Source organism: Strongyloides ratti (assembly GCF_001040885.1).
Source record: "Strongyloides ratti genome assembly S_ratti_ED321, chromosome : 1".
NCBI lineage: Eukaryota > Metazoa > Nematoda > Chromadorea > Rhabditida > Strongyloididae > Strongyloides > Strongyloides ratti.
In genome coordinates, this window is record NC_037307.1 from 8,870,615 (window position 1) to 8,889,059 (window position 18,445).

The following is an 18,445-nucleotide window of genomic DNA, read 5'->3' on the forward strand; positions in this document are numbered from 1 at the left end:
ATTGTTTTTAACTTAACAATGATTTATAAAAGTTAACAATAGTAATATATTTGAATTTTCTTTCATTGTTTCGGGTTGCCTTTTTAAAAAATATTATTAAAGTTTCATTTTATATAAAAATGAATGATATTTTTCATTTAAAGTACCATTTATATTAAATTAGTTAAAAAGAAAATACTTGTCAAATTATATAATAAAAAAAATAATATTTTTAATTGATAATTGGTTTGTTAGAAGGAGAACAAAATTTTTCATTTATATTTATATAACATTTCTTTTTATTATAAAGTTAAAAAGTCTGGAAACAATTTATAATTTTATTTAATTGGTTATATATATATTTTTTTTTTGAGGTATATATAATATATTAAAATGTTGATATACTTTTAATCTAGATAAGATAATTTTATATTGTTTAGAAATCAAAGAAGTAAAAATTTTTTAGATAAATTAATACCATCTTTTGATGTAAATAATTGAAAATAAATTTCATGGTCCTTATTATCTTTTAGTATTTTCTCTATTAAACCACTAAAATTTTAAAGATACAATTAAGTATTAAATTTTATATTATCCTTTTTCAAAAGTTATTTTGATTAAATACCATAAAATGTGTTAATACAAATAAATACAAAAGTTAATTGTTATTTATCATCTTTGTCATTATTCATATCATATAATTTAATTTATACTTTAAGGATATAATAGTTAAAACTTTTAGTTGTGGTGGGTTGACGATATGATGTTGTTTTATTTGTCAACTAAAAAGGTTTATTACATTCAATAATACACATATATAATCTCATGTATGAAAAGATGAAAAAAAAAAAAAATAAAAAAAAGTTTTTGTTAAAGGTGATGATATTATATGGAGTTGACAAATGATTATGCTAAAGAAATTAAATTTTTATAGTTATATATTTTGAAGGATGTTTAAGTATTACAAAAAAAAAAAAAGTTTATAAATGGTATTTATTAAATATTTGTTAATAGTTGTGTCGGCAATTTTAAAAAGTCATAAGATGATTTATTATTAAATCTCTAGAAAATTGATAATTTCTATTAATATTTTAAAATATATATATATTTTTTTCTCTTTACTTTATTTTTATTAATCATTTTTGCATGTATCTTTAATTTAATGATTTCTTACTATTTAATTACCCACATCTATTTTACTTACTTTCTAAAGTAGTCATGGTAATTTGTCAATTTTCCATAATTTTTATTTAATCACTTCTTTTTAGAAATCACATAATTTTACTCTTTTTTATTGTATCTTACCATCATTAATTATATCACTCATTTTTATTATCAGGAATGTGTCACCAGGTATCTGTAGTTACTTCTTTGTATACCATTAACTTTTTATTTACATTATTTATAAAAATGATATATATATATAGATAGATAGATAGATATTAATTAGTTGGCAAATAAGGTAAAATTTATTTGAAGGATGAGGTAAAGATTCTTCTAAAGTTATATTTTTAACAATACTTTATTGTTTAGTTTAAATTTAATTTCTATTTACATGCAAATCAGAGCGAGAAGTTTGTAACTTTTTAATTAGATATATAATTATTATTATGATAGTAAGAATAAGAAGTTATAACTTATATATGGCATTAAAAATTATAAAATGTTATATAGAAGTATTGTTTCAAATAGTTAATGAATACCGTTGTACTATTTTTTTTTTTTTTATTTATATATAAAAATTAATTTCTTTTTTTTTATTTGTCACTTTAATAATATTGAAAAATGGCATTTATTATATGAAGGAGATGGCATATTTCAATTACATTTGATTGTTACTTAAAAAAGAAGTAACTGTTTCTTGTAACAGAAGTAAATTTATCTTCCTCCTTCATCAACACTCTCTTCCACCCATTCCTCATTTTATTAACTCCGCCCATAAATTTTCTGTTAAAATTTTTAGTAAAGACAAATAGAAGTATATATGTATACATTTAAACTTAAGGTGGAGTTCATATAATATCTTTTCATAGTTAAATAACAATTTTACTCATTTTGTATAAAATATTTTAACAATTAACTTAAATAATACTACCTTTTGTAATATTTTCTCAAATTACTAACTATAATCCATTATTTATATTAATATTATTATAGAAGCACTCTTTATGATTCATAAGAAGTTTTTTTTATAACATTCCTCAATCAAAATATCATTTTTGACTTCTTTTCTCCCACATTCTATGATTATAGTTAATAAACAAAACAAATATTCAAATAAAATATGATTCTTCATGACCAGTTAAATGCCTCTCCCCAAAAAAAAAAAAAAGTTTTTTTTTTTTCATTTTTCTGTCTCATAACTAAAATATTTATAATGTTAGTTTAGTATAGAATCTTACCATTTATTTAAACAGTAAAAAATATTAAGATGTATATATATATAAAGGTGGAGAATTTTTTTACTTTCTTTTGACTAACTGTATTTCTTGTAACTTTCTTTATGACAAAAAAAAAATAATAATAAATTTTCAAAGTTTATTTTTAAAATTTTTTTTTTCTTTTATAACTTCTAGACATCAATTAATCATTCGTTTATATTTTAACATATATATTTTTTAACTTCTCTCTAACTTATATTTATATTTTAGATCTTTGTCAGGTATTCTTGTAATGTTTACATCATCCCCACCATTAAATCCATCCTCATTCAATTTAAATAACTTTTTTAAAAGTGTTTCTCAAACTACAATGAGCTCTGGTTCTCCATCTGGATCACCTTCAAACTCACAAATTTCACCTATCAATCAACAAAGTCCTCAGGACCAAAATAATACTAATCAATTTATGGCTGCTTTAGCATCATTATCTAATATTAATAGTAATCAAAATTGTGTAAATACTAAAGATATTAATATGAATCCATTGATAAATGGTTTTAATATAGGATTAAATCAACAACCATCTCCTATGATATTAAATAATCAGGCATTTTTTGCTCAAATTCTCCAAAATAGTATGGGTAATCCAATGGCTATGAATTTTTTTCAGCAAATGCTTATGAATAATAATAATAGTAATAATGATAATAAAAGTTCATCACCCTTCAATCAATGTAAGTTTTTCTATTTTTTTTTATACCTATAATAAGAAAAAAAATAACAACAACAATTTCTTTTCAGCCCATGGTGTAAAAAGATCATTTGATAATATTTCTAAATCACCTTCCAGTCCACCACAAAATGTAGAATTATTAAATTATATGAAAGGTTAGTTTTTTTTTTTATCTTAAAAAAAAATATAATATGTAGTTATTTACATACTAAAGTATTTTATCATTTCTTAAACACTTCAATTAATTTTCCTTGACAACAAAAAAAAAAAAATAAATTGAAAAAAAAAAGTATATCATGAATTTTAGTAATTTCTTTCCCATCATTCATATTAACATCTTTAAACAACATTAGATAAACTAATTGTATAAAATTATCTTCATCAAATACCAATAAATTTCACATAGTTAATTCTATAAATTAGCACTTTAAAAAGTAATACTACTGTTATTTATTTTATGTTTGATATTAAATTTATACAGAAAGTTATATATCAATTAGTAAGTGTGTACCGGTAGAAATAGTAATAGAATGAGTAACTTTTGAATTGATTAAATGTTATTTTTTTTTTCTTCCTCTTTATATATAAATATATATATATATATATATATTTCATACTCTCCAACAGAGTGAGGGGTTGAAAAATTATTTGTATATATTTAAAAATGATACTTTTAAATATGTATAAAAGATATATCTATCATCTTATTGTTTTTCAAAAAAAAAAAAAAAAATTTTTTTTTGTAGTGTCATGAATACATTTTAATGGTTGTGATGCAACTATTAAAAAGAAAAAAAAAAGATACTATTACTATATGAAACACTTTTAATCAATTAATTAATAAGATTAATTAGCGGTACTCTTTATAAATTAAATAATTTCCTTAATCTTTCAAATGACATTTCTTTTTTTTTTCCAAAGTACTTAAAATTTTATTACACCTTGTTTGGTTAATTACAAAAACAGATTATTAACATAGAGATTTGTAAAGTTTATGATGATGTATGAATCTTAATTTTTTTTTAGAAGTGGTTACATTATCTTTCTTTAAATAAAACCGCGATAAGAGAGAGATTAAAGGATAGTTAGCGTTGCGTAAACTTATTGAGAGATGGCAAAACAGATGGAAAAGATTTTGACATGATATGATGAATTGTTAATGGAAGTTCGATTTATTAAGTGAGAACAAGTTGTAAAAAAGTCAAAATATTATTCTTCATCACAAGATATATGTATATCATTCATTAAAAGACATTATGTTTTATTTAAATTAACATTTGTCCTTATAAGTTATAAGTTAATTATTTTAACAAAAACAGTTATTGTTTAAAAAAGATATAATTTACAATATAGCATCTGTCTTATTTATAATGATAAACAACATTATTTTATATATATATTTAAAGTTTATATTTAAAAATAATATATAATAATAAGTAATATATTTAAAATAAGATATGTTTATTATTAATAAATTTAAAAAATATTAAATATTTAGTATTAAAAAATAATTTTTTGAGAAAAATTTTAATCATCCATTGAATCACATTTTAATAAATAAAAATTGTCTGTTGAATCATGTTAATTTTATATGTCATTTTTAATAATTTAATCTCAATACCATATAAAATATTTTTCCATGTGACAAGACAACATAAAAAAAAAAGATATAAAGTTAGGGATACTGTAGTTTTTGTATTATATTATATAGAAAATAATGGAGACAATATGTGTTATTAGTATATCATTCTCTTTCTCTTCTCTTCATAATGTCTTTTAATATTTGTCAAAATTGTATTTTATTTTATTTTTTTTTTTGTATTGTAATGGGTTGTTAAAATGATAATAAATAGATATAATATTTTATTTATATTTGGAAAGAAGAATAGGTAAGGTGACAGATTTTATGTATATAATATTATTACTTCATTATATTTCAACTATTTCCGGTGACAGGAAATGATTATACTCTTTATATTATAAAATTTTATTTCAAAGAAAAAAGTTGTCAATAATTAATAGAACTTTTTTTTTTTTTGAATCATTCTTATTCATGTAACTTACTAATATTAAGAAATTATTTTTTTTTTTTTTGGATTAAAAAGAGACACCGACAAAGAAGAAGTGTAAGGCAATTGTTGTTAATATAATAAATATTATCAAGTTTTATGTTTTATTCATCCTATACAAAATTGTTTGACAAACTTTGTTAGAAAAATTTTTGTTTAATACAAATTTTATTATAAAAGTTATGATGTGTAAAATAATAATATATATATATGTATATATATATTAAAGATTTATAGATGTTATATAGAGATATTTAAAAATATATAAATAATTGTTTAAGATGATATAAAATATTATATAAATATATATAAATTTTAATTAAAAAAAAATGCCTAATGAACCATACTTCCTTGGAACTTTTTTTTTTTTTATAATACAGTATATTTTAAAAACTTTAAAGGTTAACCTTTTGTTGATTAATTTTAATATGGCAACTTCAATTAATTAGAACCATTATTTTTATACTAACATCCGTTAAATATTTAAACAAAATGCAATGAGACATTTTATAATGACATTACTGAAAAGTAGTTAAATATTGTGAAACATATTAACCTTACTTTTTTAAAAATATATAATAAAAATGATTAAGTAATGAAAAAATATGTCACAATTATGATGTTGCTTTACTTTACTTAATGATCCATTTTAATGAGACAATATATCTATCTATCTATATAATATTAAAATATTATTATTATTATTTTTTTATGTTTTAAAAAATTAAAATAAATAATACAAACTAGTTATTTAAAAAATATATATCATAAATTTTAGTTGATAAAAATAACAAATAACAAGATCATATATAAAGTAAAAAATTTTTATATAACATGATTTATAAAGAGATAATAAATTGTAATATTGATAAAAAATTGGACCCCAAATTCATTTTAGTTGTTATTTATGACTTAAGTTATATATTCTTAAATTGAATAAACTTCTTAACATATATTCTGTTAAAATTTGTTATAATTTATGAGCTACCAAAAATTCAATTTTGACATTTTATTTTCTTTATTTATGGATACCTAAAAAGAGTATATTTATTAAAAGGACTCATGGGTTCAATAAACTGTTTTAGTGATTGTTGCCGGCAACCTTCAAACATTTAAAAAGTTGATGGTGTGGAAATATGATTAAGATGTCTCAAAGGGTACCAATTTTAGTTGATAGATATTTTGTTATGACAAAACTTTTTATATTATTTTACTTTTTGGAGTGCAATCTTTTTTTTTTTTTTATTATTATTTAACATACATATATATATAGATATATATGTATCTTTATTTATTTAGTATAAAGATAACAATGAAAAAAAAAAAAAAGAAATAGTTAAAGAATAAAGAAGATTAATTATGTATATCTAATGATAGTTAATTATCATATTTAAACAATATTAAAATTCATTTAGAATTTATTATTATTATTATTATTTGTTATGAATATCTTTTTTTCTTAAGATATATATATAAGATAATTTCTATCAACATAAAGAGGATATAAATACATTAACATAAATAAACAAAACACCTTCACAGTAGTTAATTGAGATAATTCATCATTCTTCGGCATACTCTAAACAATTTATAATATTAATTTTGACCCTTTCTCAACCTATATTAATAACACTTTAATAATATAAAGCATAATTAATGCTATAGTAATAAAAATATCAATACACTTATGATATCTTTTAATATCCTACCGACTTTTTAAATCATATGGTAATAGTTTAATACTTAACATTATTAGCTTTCTATTGGATATAATGATTAATAAAAGAATAGGGATAATATCCTGTTATCTTTTTACATACATTTTGTAGCGGGTTTTATTTTGATGAGGATTAACTTCATTATACTTTTATCTTGACTTCATTTAAAAAGGGAAATTATACTATAATATTTTGATATATTTAATGTTATATTTTATAATTATTAAACAGATTGGAAAGGATTAATGACATAATTTTTGACATATTGTCATTTAATGTATAAAAGTTTAAAATTTATCTCTTTTTTTTTTAACAATTGTGAGTAATAAAAATAAAATTTTTAGAAATAACTTTTACAAAACCAAATGGAATGATTCAATGTAACATTTGCCATGCTGAATATGGTAATATAAAAGATATATATAAACATATTCTGGAAGAAAAAAGTAAAATGAATAATTTGTATAAATCTTTTTCAACAACTAAACAAATTATAGGAAATGTTATTGAAAATAATAGTCATTCACCAATAGATCTTCAACAAGAATCTAGATTTAAAAGATATGAAAATTCTATTGATAGTATTAAAAAGAATCAAAAAAATAGGTATAAACAGAGGGGTATTTTGAAGTCACAACCCCTTGTACCAAGATCTCCATCAACAACTATTTCAAGTCCATATCATAATGGTAGAATTTCAGAGGGTGGATGTAGTGATTCACCAAGTCGATCATCAACATCAAGTACTGGAGATGTATCAAAAGAAAGTCATGATGAGAATAGTATTAAAAAATTTAGAATAACTGATAATTGTTGTAAAAAATGTAACAAAATAACAGAATATCTTTGTATTAATATGAATCTTCGTCATCCAATATGTAAAGAATGTTTTGATACTTATAATAAAGAAAAAAATATAAAGGATAATGAAGGAGATAGTGAGAATTTTGATGTTGGTATAAGTTCAGAGATTACTGAAAATGGTAAAGAATTTGTTTTGATAGGTAACAAAGTACAATGATTCTAAAAAAACAATGGAAATAAATTTCACAATAAAGTGAAAAATTATATATATATATATATATTTCTGTTTAAAATATAATGATAGTGCAATATATAATTTTTATTATTTTTAAAATCACATTAATGAGAATGTGATATTTTCCTATTCATAATTATTCGTATTTTTTTTTTTTTTTTTGAAAAATTCTTAATATTAATCTTTATTTTCATTGTATATATATTATTATTAAGTCTTTATTTTCTAGTAAATTGTGAAAAAAAAGAAATTTTTTTTTTAACGTCATTATATTTTTGTAATTTTTTTAATTATATATATTGTTAAAATAATCTTAAAATTATTAATGTATTAAATAAAATTAACAAATTAAACAGTATTTTATTATATTATTCTAAGTTTATTTTAATAATTAATTAATATAATTTTACATCACTTTTTAATATAAAAAATATTTCATGAAAAATTAGTATTTTTAAATATTTTTTCACATAAACAAACTATTTTTTTCATATATTTTTTTTGTATTTATTAAACAAATTTTTAGTTTTCGTAGTTATGAATTCTAATTTTACATTATTTGTGACAGCTGAAGTTTCATGGATTTACTCAGCATACATTTATCTTTCTATACCAATAATTTTTTACATTATTAATGGTATTATAATTATATTATCCTGTTACAATAAAGCATTAAAAGAAAAGATGGATCTCAGACTTATTTTAATTGTTAGCGCTTCAATAAACATTTTTTCAATGATTATTTATGTTTTATTTTCATATCTTTGGTGGTATTGTTATTTAACTAATTCATATATTAACATTAAAATAACATCATTAGTTGCTGAGATAAGATTATTTGGAATGGGAATACTTTTTATATCACCACTTATTTTATCATTATGGAGATTTTTTTTAATTGTTAAAAATTGGAATATAAGTATATGGAAATGTTCAATTTGTTATCTTATTATTTTATCATTTCATACATATACATTTTGTGATAAAATTTTTATTTCAACAAGAATATCAAAAAATGATATTTTTACATATTCTATTGTATATTCGACAAAATTTTTAATTTTCTTATTTTTAATAACTGATATCGTTGCACCAATTATTGCTATCATTTTATTGTGTATTATACTAATATATGTTAGAAAACATCAAGAAAATCTTAAAAATGTTGTTGTATCAAAAGTTCGTCTAAGTATAGCACGTCAACAACGTGTTATAGTTTATTCCTTAATATTAATGTCTGCTGTCCCTTTACTTGGAGCTATTCCACACTATTTCATGAGAATATTTTTTATTTACGATTATAAAATACCACGAATTGGTTGGAATATTGCTGAATTTATCATACTTTCTGTTGGTGGTTCAGCACCCTTATCAATGATACTTATACTTCCAACATTAAAAAAAGCATTTTTAAGTCAATTAAATTTAAGACAGACATCCTCAATTGAAACAACAATTAAAAAAAGTGATAATGATATAACAAAAAATGTTAATTCTAATGATCATCGTCATTCATTAAAAATGAAAATATTAAAATAAGAAATATATATATATAAAATAAAAATTTTTTCTATTCATTTAAAATTGATCACTATCATTATGTCTATTATGTTTATTTTGTTTAATGATAATAAAGAAATCTTAAATAAAATTGATGATTTCTTTTTAAATTGACAATTGTTTTAATATACATCTTCTTTTTAATTATTTCTATTAATTTGTACTCTATAACATTTGCTAAAGTTTAATAAATAATTAAAAAAGTTTCAAAATGAAAAGTGTAATAATTTGATATTTTATTTAGATAATATAATTATTTATCCTTTATTTTATAATTTCCTTTTCTTTTCTTCTTTTCATTATAATTTTATATAATATCTAACTTTTATTTTTTTTTCTCTTTTTAGTTTAAACAATGAATAAAATTAAAAGTTTACGTCCATTACTTCCACCATCAATGGTAACATATTATAAAAATCAACTTCTTATAACAAGAGGTGAAATGCAATATTTGTATGATTCAAATAATAAAAAATATCTTGATATGTTTGGGGGAATTGTTACAGTTTCAGTGGGACATTGTCATCCAAAAGTTAATGAAGCATTAATTAAACAATCACAAAAACTTTGGCATACAACATCTATCTATCATACAGAACCTATCTATGAATATGCTCAAAAATTATTATCTAAAATGCCTAAACATTTAAATTGTGTATTTTTTACAAATTCTGGTTCAGAATCTAATGATTTAGCAATTGAATTGGCAAGATTATATACGGGAAGATTTGATATGTTAACAATGAGAAATGGTTATCATGGTATGACACAAACTGTTATTGGTTGTACAAATCTTGGTACATGGAAACAACCACTTCCTTCAGGTTTTGGAATTTATAAATGTATGAATCCTGATCCATATACAGGACCATGGGGTGGTAAAAATTGTCGTGATTCTGTTATTCAACCAAATAGAAACTGTGACTGTTCAAAGGATCACTGTAAAGCTGGAGATAAATATTTTAGACAATTTAAAGAAACCATTGAATATGATTTTCCATCTTCAACAGGACCAGCAGGTTTTTTAATTGAATCTGTTCAAGGTGTTGGTGGAACAGTTCAATATCCTAAAGGATGGTTAAAAAATGCATTTGATTTAGTTAAATCAAAAGGTGGTTTATGTATATCTGATGAAGTTCAGACAGGATTTGGGCGTATGGGAAGTCATTTCTGGGGTTTTGAAACTCAAGATGCCAAACCTGACATTGTTACAATGGCAAAAGGTATTGGAAATGGTTTTCCAATGGGAGCTGTTGTTACAACAAAAGAAATTGCTTCATCTCTTGGAAAAGCATTATATTTTAATACATTTGGAGGTAATCCATTAGCCTCAACTGTAGGTAAAGCTGTTCTAGAAGTAATTGAAGAAGAGAAATTACAAGAAAATTGTGAAATTGTTGGAGAATATTTCTTAAAACAACTTAATTCTATTGATAGTAAATTAGTTGGAGACGTCAGAGGAAAAGGTTTAATGATTGGTTTAGAAATGATTGATGAAGATGGTAATCCAATTTCTGGTGATAGAAGTGCAGAAATCTTTGAAAATATCAAAGACCAAGGTGTCCTTGTTGGAAAAGGTGGATTTAGAGGAAATGTTTTAAGAATCAAACCACCAATGTGTATAAATAAATCAGATGTTGACCGGTGCGTTGAAGCAATCAGTAAAGCAATCAAGAGTAATGAAAAATAAATAATTTTAATAGTTATTTTAAAAGTTAATAAATATATTTATTTATTTTTCATAAAGATACTACAACAAACCTACAAATTTTTTGTTACCTTATTTTTATTAAATCAAGAAAAATAAAAAACGAATACTTTATAAAACTATTTATGTTTTAAAATTCCATTTTTAATTCATCTTTTTCGGGTAATGGTGAGAAATACCTTTCAACAGTTTCATCAGAAACCTCATTAACATTACTAGGTTTCCATTTTGGATTACGATCTTTATCAATAAGTATAGCACGACATCCTTCATGAAAGTCATGATCTAACATACATCTTTGAGACAGACGATATTCCATTGGAAATACCTCAGAATGTTCCATTTTCTTACCCCGTTTAAGTTGTTCAAATGTAATTCTTAATGATGTTGGAGACATTTTAGAAAGGATTTCTAACTGAGATTTACTCCAATCACTATTATCATTTTCTAAATTTTTTATTATTCCATTATATGTATCGGCACCAAATATTGATTCAATTTTTTTAATAACAGGTGCAAGTGTAAAATTTTCCTCTACAGATGCTTCTTTTGGCATAAATTTTTTAAGAAGTTTATCTACAGTTGAATCATTACATTCATCATCTTTTAAATTTAATAATTCATTTTCAACAGTTTCAAGATTCTTTGATTCAATATGATGAGTTGCCATTCCACTAAAGAAGACATCCATCCCTTTTAATCTATAACCAGTAAGAGCAAGATACATTCCTAGATTATGTGGTAAACGTGTAAGAAAATAACTTCCACCGACATCAGGAAAAAGTCCAAGAGCTGTTTCAGGCATTGAAAGAACTGTCTTTTCTGATGAAACTCTAAATTTACCATTTATTGATAAACCACATCCACCTCCCATAGTTATTCCATTAATTAATGCAACGAATGGCATTTTACATTTTCCAATTAAATTATTAAGTTGATATTCTTCTTTAAAAAATAATTTATGAATTTCACCACCAGATTTGGCAGAGGTTGTCACTGAAATAACATCTCCACCGGCACAAAAAGCTTTATCACCTCCACCTTTAATTAATATAAGTGAACAAGGAGATTTAGTATTCCATTCTTTCATTTGTGGATAAATTTCTCTAACCATATCAAGATTAAGAGCATTTAAAACTTTTGGTCTATTAAGTGTAATAACTTTTTTCAATCCAACACTTTTAATATCAACACCATTTGAGCAGTTACGAATAATCTATATATTTTAACAATATTATATTTAAAAGTAAACTTACATTGTTAATATTTAAAGTTGATTTTAAAAAATTCTGCATCTTCAAAAATTATAATGATATAAAAATCAAAAACATATTGGAAAAATGTATTATGTTTAAACATTTATCATAGAATAACCAATTAAACAAAGATAAAGAATAATATTTTTTATTGAAATAAAAAGAAAAAATTTTATTTGACATAAAAAAGTTTATTAAAAATGAAATAATATTTTAAAAAATGGTTTTTTTCTATCAAAAAAATCTGTATAAATGTTTTTCAACCATTATTTTTTTACTTAGATATGTAAAAATTCAATAAGTTTTTTTTTTCAAAATAATTATCAATTTTCTGAGGACATTGTTTCAAACTTAATAATTAAAACCATTTCGCTACGAATAATAATTTCAAAAATATAACAATTAAGTATTTACATTGTTAAAGTTGACCAAATAATATAATTAATATTTATTTAGTATTTTGAAGCAATTAATAATGTAATGATAATAATAAAAAAAACTCCATTATAGCTTCAGATATTTTCCATGTACTGTTCTGTGATATAGTTACCAAAAAAACTATTTTACTTAGTATTGTCTTATCAAGTAAGAAATTTATCTCTAAAAGGATATAAAAATTGAAATTTCAATAATTATGATTTCTTAAACTTTGAAGATTTATTTAGGAAAGAATCTAAATATAAACATGTATGCATCCTCAGCATAATTAAACAATACTTTTCAAACGTTGGAATTTTAATGAAAACTTGATTTCAAAAAAATTTTTAAAATTCTAAATTATATTAATAATTGTTCTTTATAAAAGTATACCTCATTTAATTTGTATAAAATTAATCTTTTAAATATAACGAGATATATAACTTTACTCATAATTATCAAATATAACATCTTTTATATTAATTTTATTTTTAAAGACTATCAAATAAATATTATTCCAATAACAACATTTCGTCCTATAACGATTTTCATAATTTAATATTTTAACTTTATATTCCACTATCTTTTTATAAACTAAAAAAATTTACACTTTTCTATGACTAAAATAGAACATATTCCTGTGTCGGATTCTGATTTAGAATCTTCTAAACATGTCCCAATAAAGTATGTTGATGAAAGTTCTCCAAAAGATGTTGCTATATTATTAAGTGGACATCGTCTTAAAAGTCCTACTTCAGCAACATACAAAAAAATTAATTTTGACAATGGTGCCATTTCATATGTTTTAAATGATGAGGTTCGTTTTCAATTTTATTTTTTTAAATTTATTTTTTAGGATAATGAATCTAATATTATTAATTATGGAAATGTTTCAAAAAATGATTCTAATGACTATTTTGTAGCTTACGTAAATAAAAGAACTAAAGATGTTTTATATAAGCCAGTTTCTCTTGTTAAATTGCAGTCACGATTAGTCAAAAATAAAAATAAATTTTTTAGTGGAAAAATTTTGAAAGAAAATACCAAAGCTGACTATAAAAATAGTAGTGGATTTAAGAAAGAGCAATTTTTAGAAAAAAGAAATGCTTTGACAACAGATTTTGGTTCAATCAAAAAGAGAAAGATGTTAGATGATGTTGTTAGGCGTAATGTTGATCAAGATACAATGACTGCATTAGCGGATACTGCATTCGCTTCAACTACAAATGTTGATGAAAAACCAAATCTTAATCAATCTGGAATTGAAGCATTAAATGCAATTGGTGGAACAATACAAGGTGATGTTTTACCTAAATATAATCCAAATGGAAAGAAACCATTAGAAATATGGCCTATTGAACAATTTATTGATGATTCTACATATGATTTGGTATCTGAAAACTGTTTAGAATTTTTCCAAAATAAAAGTTGCAATGATTTAGAAAACTTAGGTTTCCCTAAACTTATTATTGATTTAGTTCAACAGAATGTTAAGTGTGAAGGCGCTACAAAAACACTTTATCTTCTTATGAAACTACACTATATGGTATCATTATATGTAATTTGTAAAGGTGCAAAAACTGTTGATCCTAAAAAAGTTTCTTGTTCAGGTGTTCCTGAAATATTGGTAAATCAAGTTAACTCAGAGTTTCTAGATGTTAGTAAGATGAGTAAATTTGGAAACATACCACATGATACCACAACAAAAGACAAAATTGCTTCACGTATTATAATTCTTTATATGATTCTTAATGCACCATCACATTCAATTTATATCAACATTGCTTCTAAACAATTTCATATTAGTGAACAACAAATGATTAAATATCTTAATAAACTTGGATGTGTTATTAATAAAGCTACTAGTGATGAACAACTTAATTATGGAGCTATAAGAGTTGGAGTATTAAAAAATCCTCCTGGATCAAGAATCTTTTCGTCAAAAAGGAAACGTTGAGAAATTTGTTTGTACAATTTTTGTTATGTTATTTTTTTGTTATTATTAAAGTTATGTCTAAAAGAGGATGTTTTTTTTATAATTACATATGTATATTTGTTTTTTTTTAGTTCAAGTTAGAAATTACATCAAATTTTTTAATTATTTTATTCACCTTTTTTTATAAATTATACCAATTTTATTTTTTTTTAAATTGCTAGTGTATGCTGGTATATTTATATTGTTATGTTTTGTTTTTATATTGTACATTTTTTTTGTTAATTATTAAATAAAATTTATATTAAAGATTGAGGTATAATTATATAATAAGTTAATACGTGGAATTACTTTGTTATTCATCTGTGTAATTTTTTTAATAAATTACAAAGAATTATGTTTTTAAAATATTTATACATCATATAATGAATTCTTTTTTCATGAAAAAGTATTTTTATCATAAATATTATAAGCATATATTATTAAATATTTTTTTTAAATTTTAATATTATTAATATAATTTATTTATCTAATAATTTGAATAATTAAGTGAAACATTTTTTATATTGTACAAATTCGTTTAACTTTATTGTCCTAAAATTAATTTTATTAAAAGTTTTTTAAAAAAATATTTATATTTTTAAAGTAGAAAATCTTTCAAAATTAATTATTATGTTTTATTCTTTTTATTTTTTATGCAATGAAATAAACAAATATTTAAAAATTATTTTTTTTTATTTTTCTTCTTTTTAATTTATTTTGATATCATCATCTCTTATCAAAATTTTATTCTTGAGTATTCCATAAGCCAGCTTTAATGCAACGATCTAAATGATAAGCAAAGACATCTTGAGGCATTGTTGAAGCTACTTTAATAAGTTGTTCCTTATCTCTGTTAACAAAGCAATCTGCTAATTCTTGTGGCATTGAATTGATGACTTCAACAGGATCCATTCCACCTGGTGATTCAGAAATTCTCTTTTCTCTAGCTTCTTTATCAGCTTCCATATTTTTTTCAATTGCACGTTTTTTAATACGATCTTCCATGTCTTGAATATTTGAAGTATATACTTGTTGTACCTCTGGTACATTACGACGTTTTTTGGCAAATATTTCATTTATGACACGAGGATCACTTGGTTTCTCATTCAAGTATTGTCCACCCTCAAGAATATATTGAATAATAACACATTTTTCAATACAATTTTTCATTTTATCAAACTCTTCAACTCGAGCATAATTAAGTGCTTCTAAAGTAAGCCATGATGTAGCATCTTCATCAACAAGATTTGGATTATCGAGTAAAAATTTTTGCAAAGGATAATCACCAACAACAGCTTCTAATTTTTTAAGATCAAGACTATACTTTTCAAAATATTCAACCATCTCTTCACCGGTTTGATTTTTTTTTGATACATCTATTCGTTTGTTACTTGCCTTATTAATACGAGAAGCATTTGTTGTTACTTTTCCAATTGTATCAATATTCCAAGCTTCATTAAGATTATTTTTTATTAATTCTTCTTCTTTTTTTTTATATTCCTCTTCTTGTTTTTTTATTTCTTCAGAAATTTTGGCATATTCATCATTATTTTCAATATCTACATTTTTAAATTTCTGTTCAAGTTCTTGTTTTTGTTTCTCAACTTCTTCTTTTTCTTTTTTAAGTTTCAATTCTTGTTCTTTTTTTTGAGCCATTTTTTCTAATCTAGCTTGATGTCTCCAACGAAAAAGTGATGGTGTATCAATATTTGGATGAACATCATCTTCATCATCAGAAACTTCAATTTTTTTCCAATGTGAATAATCAATAGGCATTTTTAAGAGAATAAAATAATAAAATAAAAATAATGCGAATATGTTATCTAAATTTGATTTAAATAATGTATAAATTTTAATATTTAATATTTAAATTTTGTTAATTAATTGTAATAATTTGCCAATATAATTGTATATTAAAATTATTATAATTTATATTAATATAGCTAAAGAAAAAAATCTAAAAAAATTTTTTCTAAATATTTGTTATTTTTACATCACTGAAAAAAAGATATTTTAATGCCAACTCAAGAGAGAAATGTTGTTAAATCTTTTTCTGTTGAAAAAGAAAAATCATTGATAGCACGGAAATTACCAGATGATGATATTGAATATTTGGATCCAATCTGGTTGTATGATACAAATAAAGGTAAACCATATTTTCGTTCTATAGAAGAACAACCATGGTTTCATGGATATAGAGCAAAATGTGAATTACAACTATTATTAAAACAAGAAGGTGATTGGCTTGTTAGTATTCCAGAACCCACTCAAATACATATACCTGTTATTACAATTCGTGTTACTAAAAAAGTTATAGCAAAATTTACATTAACCTCAAGTGATGAAAAATTTTGGTTTCTTCAAGCATCTAAAAGAGATAAATGTTTAAGATATTTTTTAAATCCTGTTGATTTAATTGAATTTTTTACTATGAGAACTTTACCACATGGTTATAGAATGAAAAATTTTATTTATAAACCAAATTATATTATTAAAAGTTGTCAAATTCAATATAATAGTGATGATGATTTAATTGATCAAGGAACTTTTTCTTCTCTTTACACTGGTATTTACCGTTTACAAAATAATAAATGTAAAGATATTGCTATTAAAATATCAAGAAATTCTAAAATTGATGAAAAAATTTATACTGAAAAATATAATGAGATTGTTAAAGAAGTTAAGTCATTATCATATCTTATTCATACCAATTTAGTATTATTTTATGGAATTATTGAAAAAGATCCTAAAATTAGAATACTAGAATATTGTGGTGGTGGTTCATTATCAAAACATTTAAAAAAACAAAAAGGAAAAATTAGTGTTCAGGAGGCATTTCTTTATTGTTATGAAATATGTAGAGGAATGGAATATTTACATTCTAAAAATAATATTCATAAAAATTTAAAATCAAAAAATGTATTTATATCTATTAATGGAAGTTTAAAAGTTGGAGATTTTGAATTTAATTGCCTTCCTTATAGAAATTTTACCAAAATATCTGCATTTATGGCTCCAGAACTTTTTCTAAAAGCTCCTATATACTCAACAAAATCTGATATTTGGGCTATGGCTGTTGTAATATATGAAATATTTTCAAATGGTGAAATTCCTTTTGAATCTGAAAAAGAAGAAGAAATAATAAATAAAATAACAAATAAAAATCTTTGGAATATGCCTCTAAAAGTACCAAAAACTTTATTAGATTATACAGTTTTGATGCTTAATGATATACCAACTAAAAGACCAACATTTAAATGTTTAAAACATTTTTTTATGGAAAATGTTTCTGTATCAAAGAATTTATTTCCAATTAATAAAATGACATTAAATAAATTACCTGGAGTTAATAGAAATAAATTTTATATGAAACATTCTTATAAAGAAACTTCTGAAGCTGGTAAATCATCTTCAAGTAGTGATGATTTATTTAGAAAAGATTTATAAATGTATTACAACTTAAAAATAACTAACAAATTTTTATGGTATTTTTTACAAATAAAAATATAAAAAAAATTTATTTTTCCTAAAAGTAATCTATGACATATAAAATTATAAAAAAAAAGTTTTATTAAATTTTAATGTTTATCTAATTTTTGTTTTTTAATTA

The 18,445-nt window shown here is 21.9% G+C and overlaps 7 protein-coding genes across 7 annotated transcripts; 5 read left to right on the forward strand and 2 right to left on the reverse strand.

The window, feature by feature from the left end:
* Nucleotides 1-1,459: 1,459 nt before the first annotated feature.
* On the forward strand, nt 1,460-7,901 carry SRAE_1000276900 (Hypothetical protein; the record flags this gene model as incomplete). Its single annotated transcript, XM_024649883.1, has 4 exons — nt 1,460-1,464; nt 2,631-3,094; nt 3,162-3,248; nt 7,225-7,901. The coding sequence occupies 4 exons, from the start codon at nt 1,460-1,462 to the stop codon at nt 7,899-7,901; spliced, it is 1,233 nt and encodes a 410-aa protein (XP_024503716.1).
* Nucleotides 7,902-8,456: 555 nt separating this feature from the next.
* On the forward strand, nt 8,457-9,458 carry SRAE_1000277000 (Hypothetical protein; the record flags this gene model as incomplete). Its single annotated transcript, XM_024649884.1, has 1 exon — nt 8,457-9,458. The coding sequence occupies one exon, from the start codon at nt 8,457-8,459 to the stop codon at nt 9,456-9,458; it is 1,002 nt and encodes a 333-aa protein (XP_024503717.1).
* Nucleotides 9,459-9,834: 376 nt separating this feature from the next.
* On the forward strand, nt 9,835-11,169 carry SRAE_1000277100 (Aminotransferase class-III family and Pyridoxal phosphate-dependent transferase, major region, subdomain 1 and Pyridoxal phosphate-dependent transferase, major region, subdomain 2 and Pyridoxal phosphate-dependent transferase domain-containing protein; the record flags this gene model as incomplete). Its single annotated transcript, XM_024649886.1, has 1 exon — nt 9,835-11,169. One exon carries the CDS (start codon nt 9,835-9,837, stop codon nt 11,167-11,169), a length of 1,335 nt encoding a protein of 444 aa, XP_024503718.1.
* Nucleotides 11,170-11,317: 148 nt separating this feature from the next.
* On the reverse strand, nt 11,318-12,482 carry SRAE_1000277200 (3-hydroxyisobutyryl-CoA hydrolase, mitochondrial; the record flags this gene model as incomplete). Its single annotated transcript, XM_024649887.1, has 2 exons — nt 11,318-12,403; nt 12,444-12,482. 2 exons carry the CDS (start codon nt 12,480-12,482, stop codon nt 11,318-11,320), a joined length of 1,125 nt encoding a protein of 374 aa, XP_024503719.1.
* A 994-nt stretch (nt 12,483-13,476) lies between these two features.
* Nucleotides 13,477-14,817, forward strand: SRAE_1000277300 (RNA polymerase I associated factor, A49-like family-containing protein; the record flags this gene model as incomplete). Its single annotated transcript, XM_024649888.1, has 3 exons — nt 13,477-13,544; nt 13,590-13,677; nt 13,717-14,817. 3 exons carry the CDS (start codon nt 13,477-13,479, stop codon nt 14,815-14,817), a joined length of 1,257 nt encoding a protein of 418 aa, XP_024503720.1.
* A 762-nt stretch (nt 14,818-15,579) lies between these two features.
* Nucleotides 15,580-16,611, reverse strand: SRAE_1000277400 (Hsp90 co-chaperone Cdc37; the record flags this gene model as incomplete). Its single annotated transcript, XM_024649889.1, has 1 exon — nt 15,580-16,611. One exon carries the CDS (start codon nt 16,609-16,611, stop codon nt 15,580-15,582), a length of 1,032 nt encoding a protein of 343 aa, XP_024503721.1.
* A 240-nt stretch (nt 16,612-16,851) lies between these two features.
* Nucleotides 16,852-18,282, forward strand: SRAE_1000277500 (Tyrosine-protein kinase Fps85D; the record flags this gene model as incomplete). Its single annotated transcript, XM_024649890.1, has 1 exon — nt 16,852-18,282. One exon carries the CDS (start codon nt 16,852-16,854, stop codon nt 18,280-18,282), a length of 1,431 nt encoding a protein of 476 aa, XP_024503722.1.
* Between the last annotated feature and the right edge of the window lie 163 nt (nt 18,283-18,445).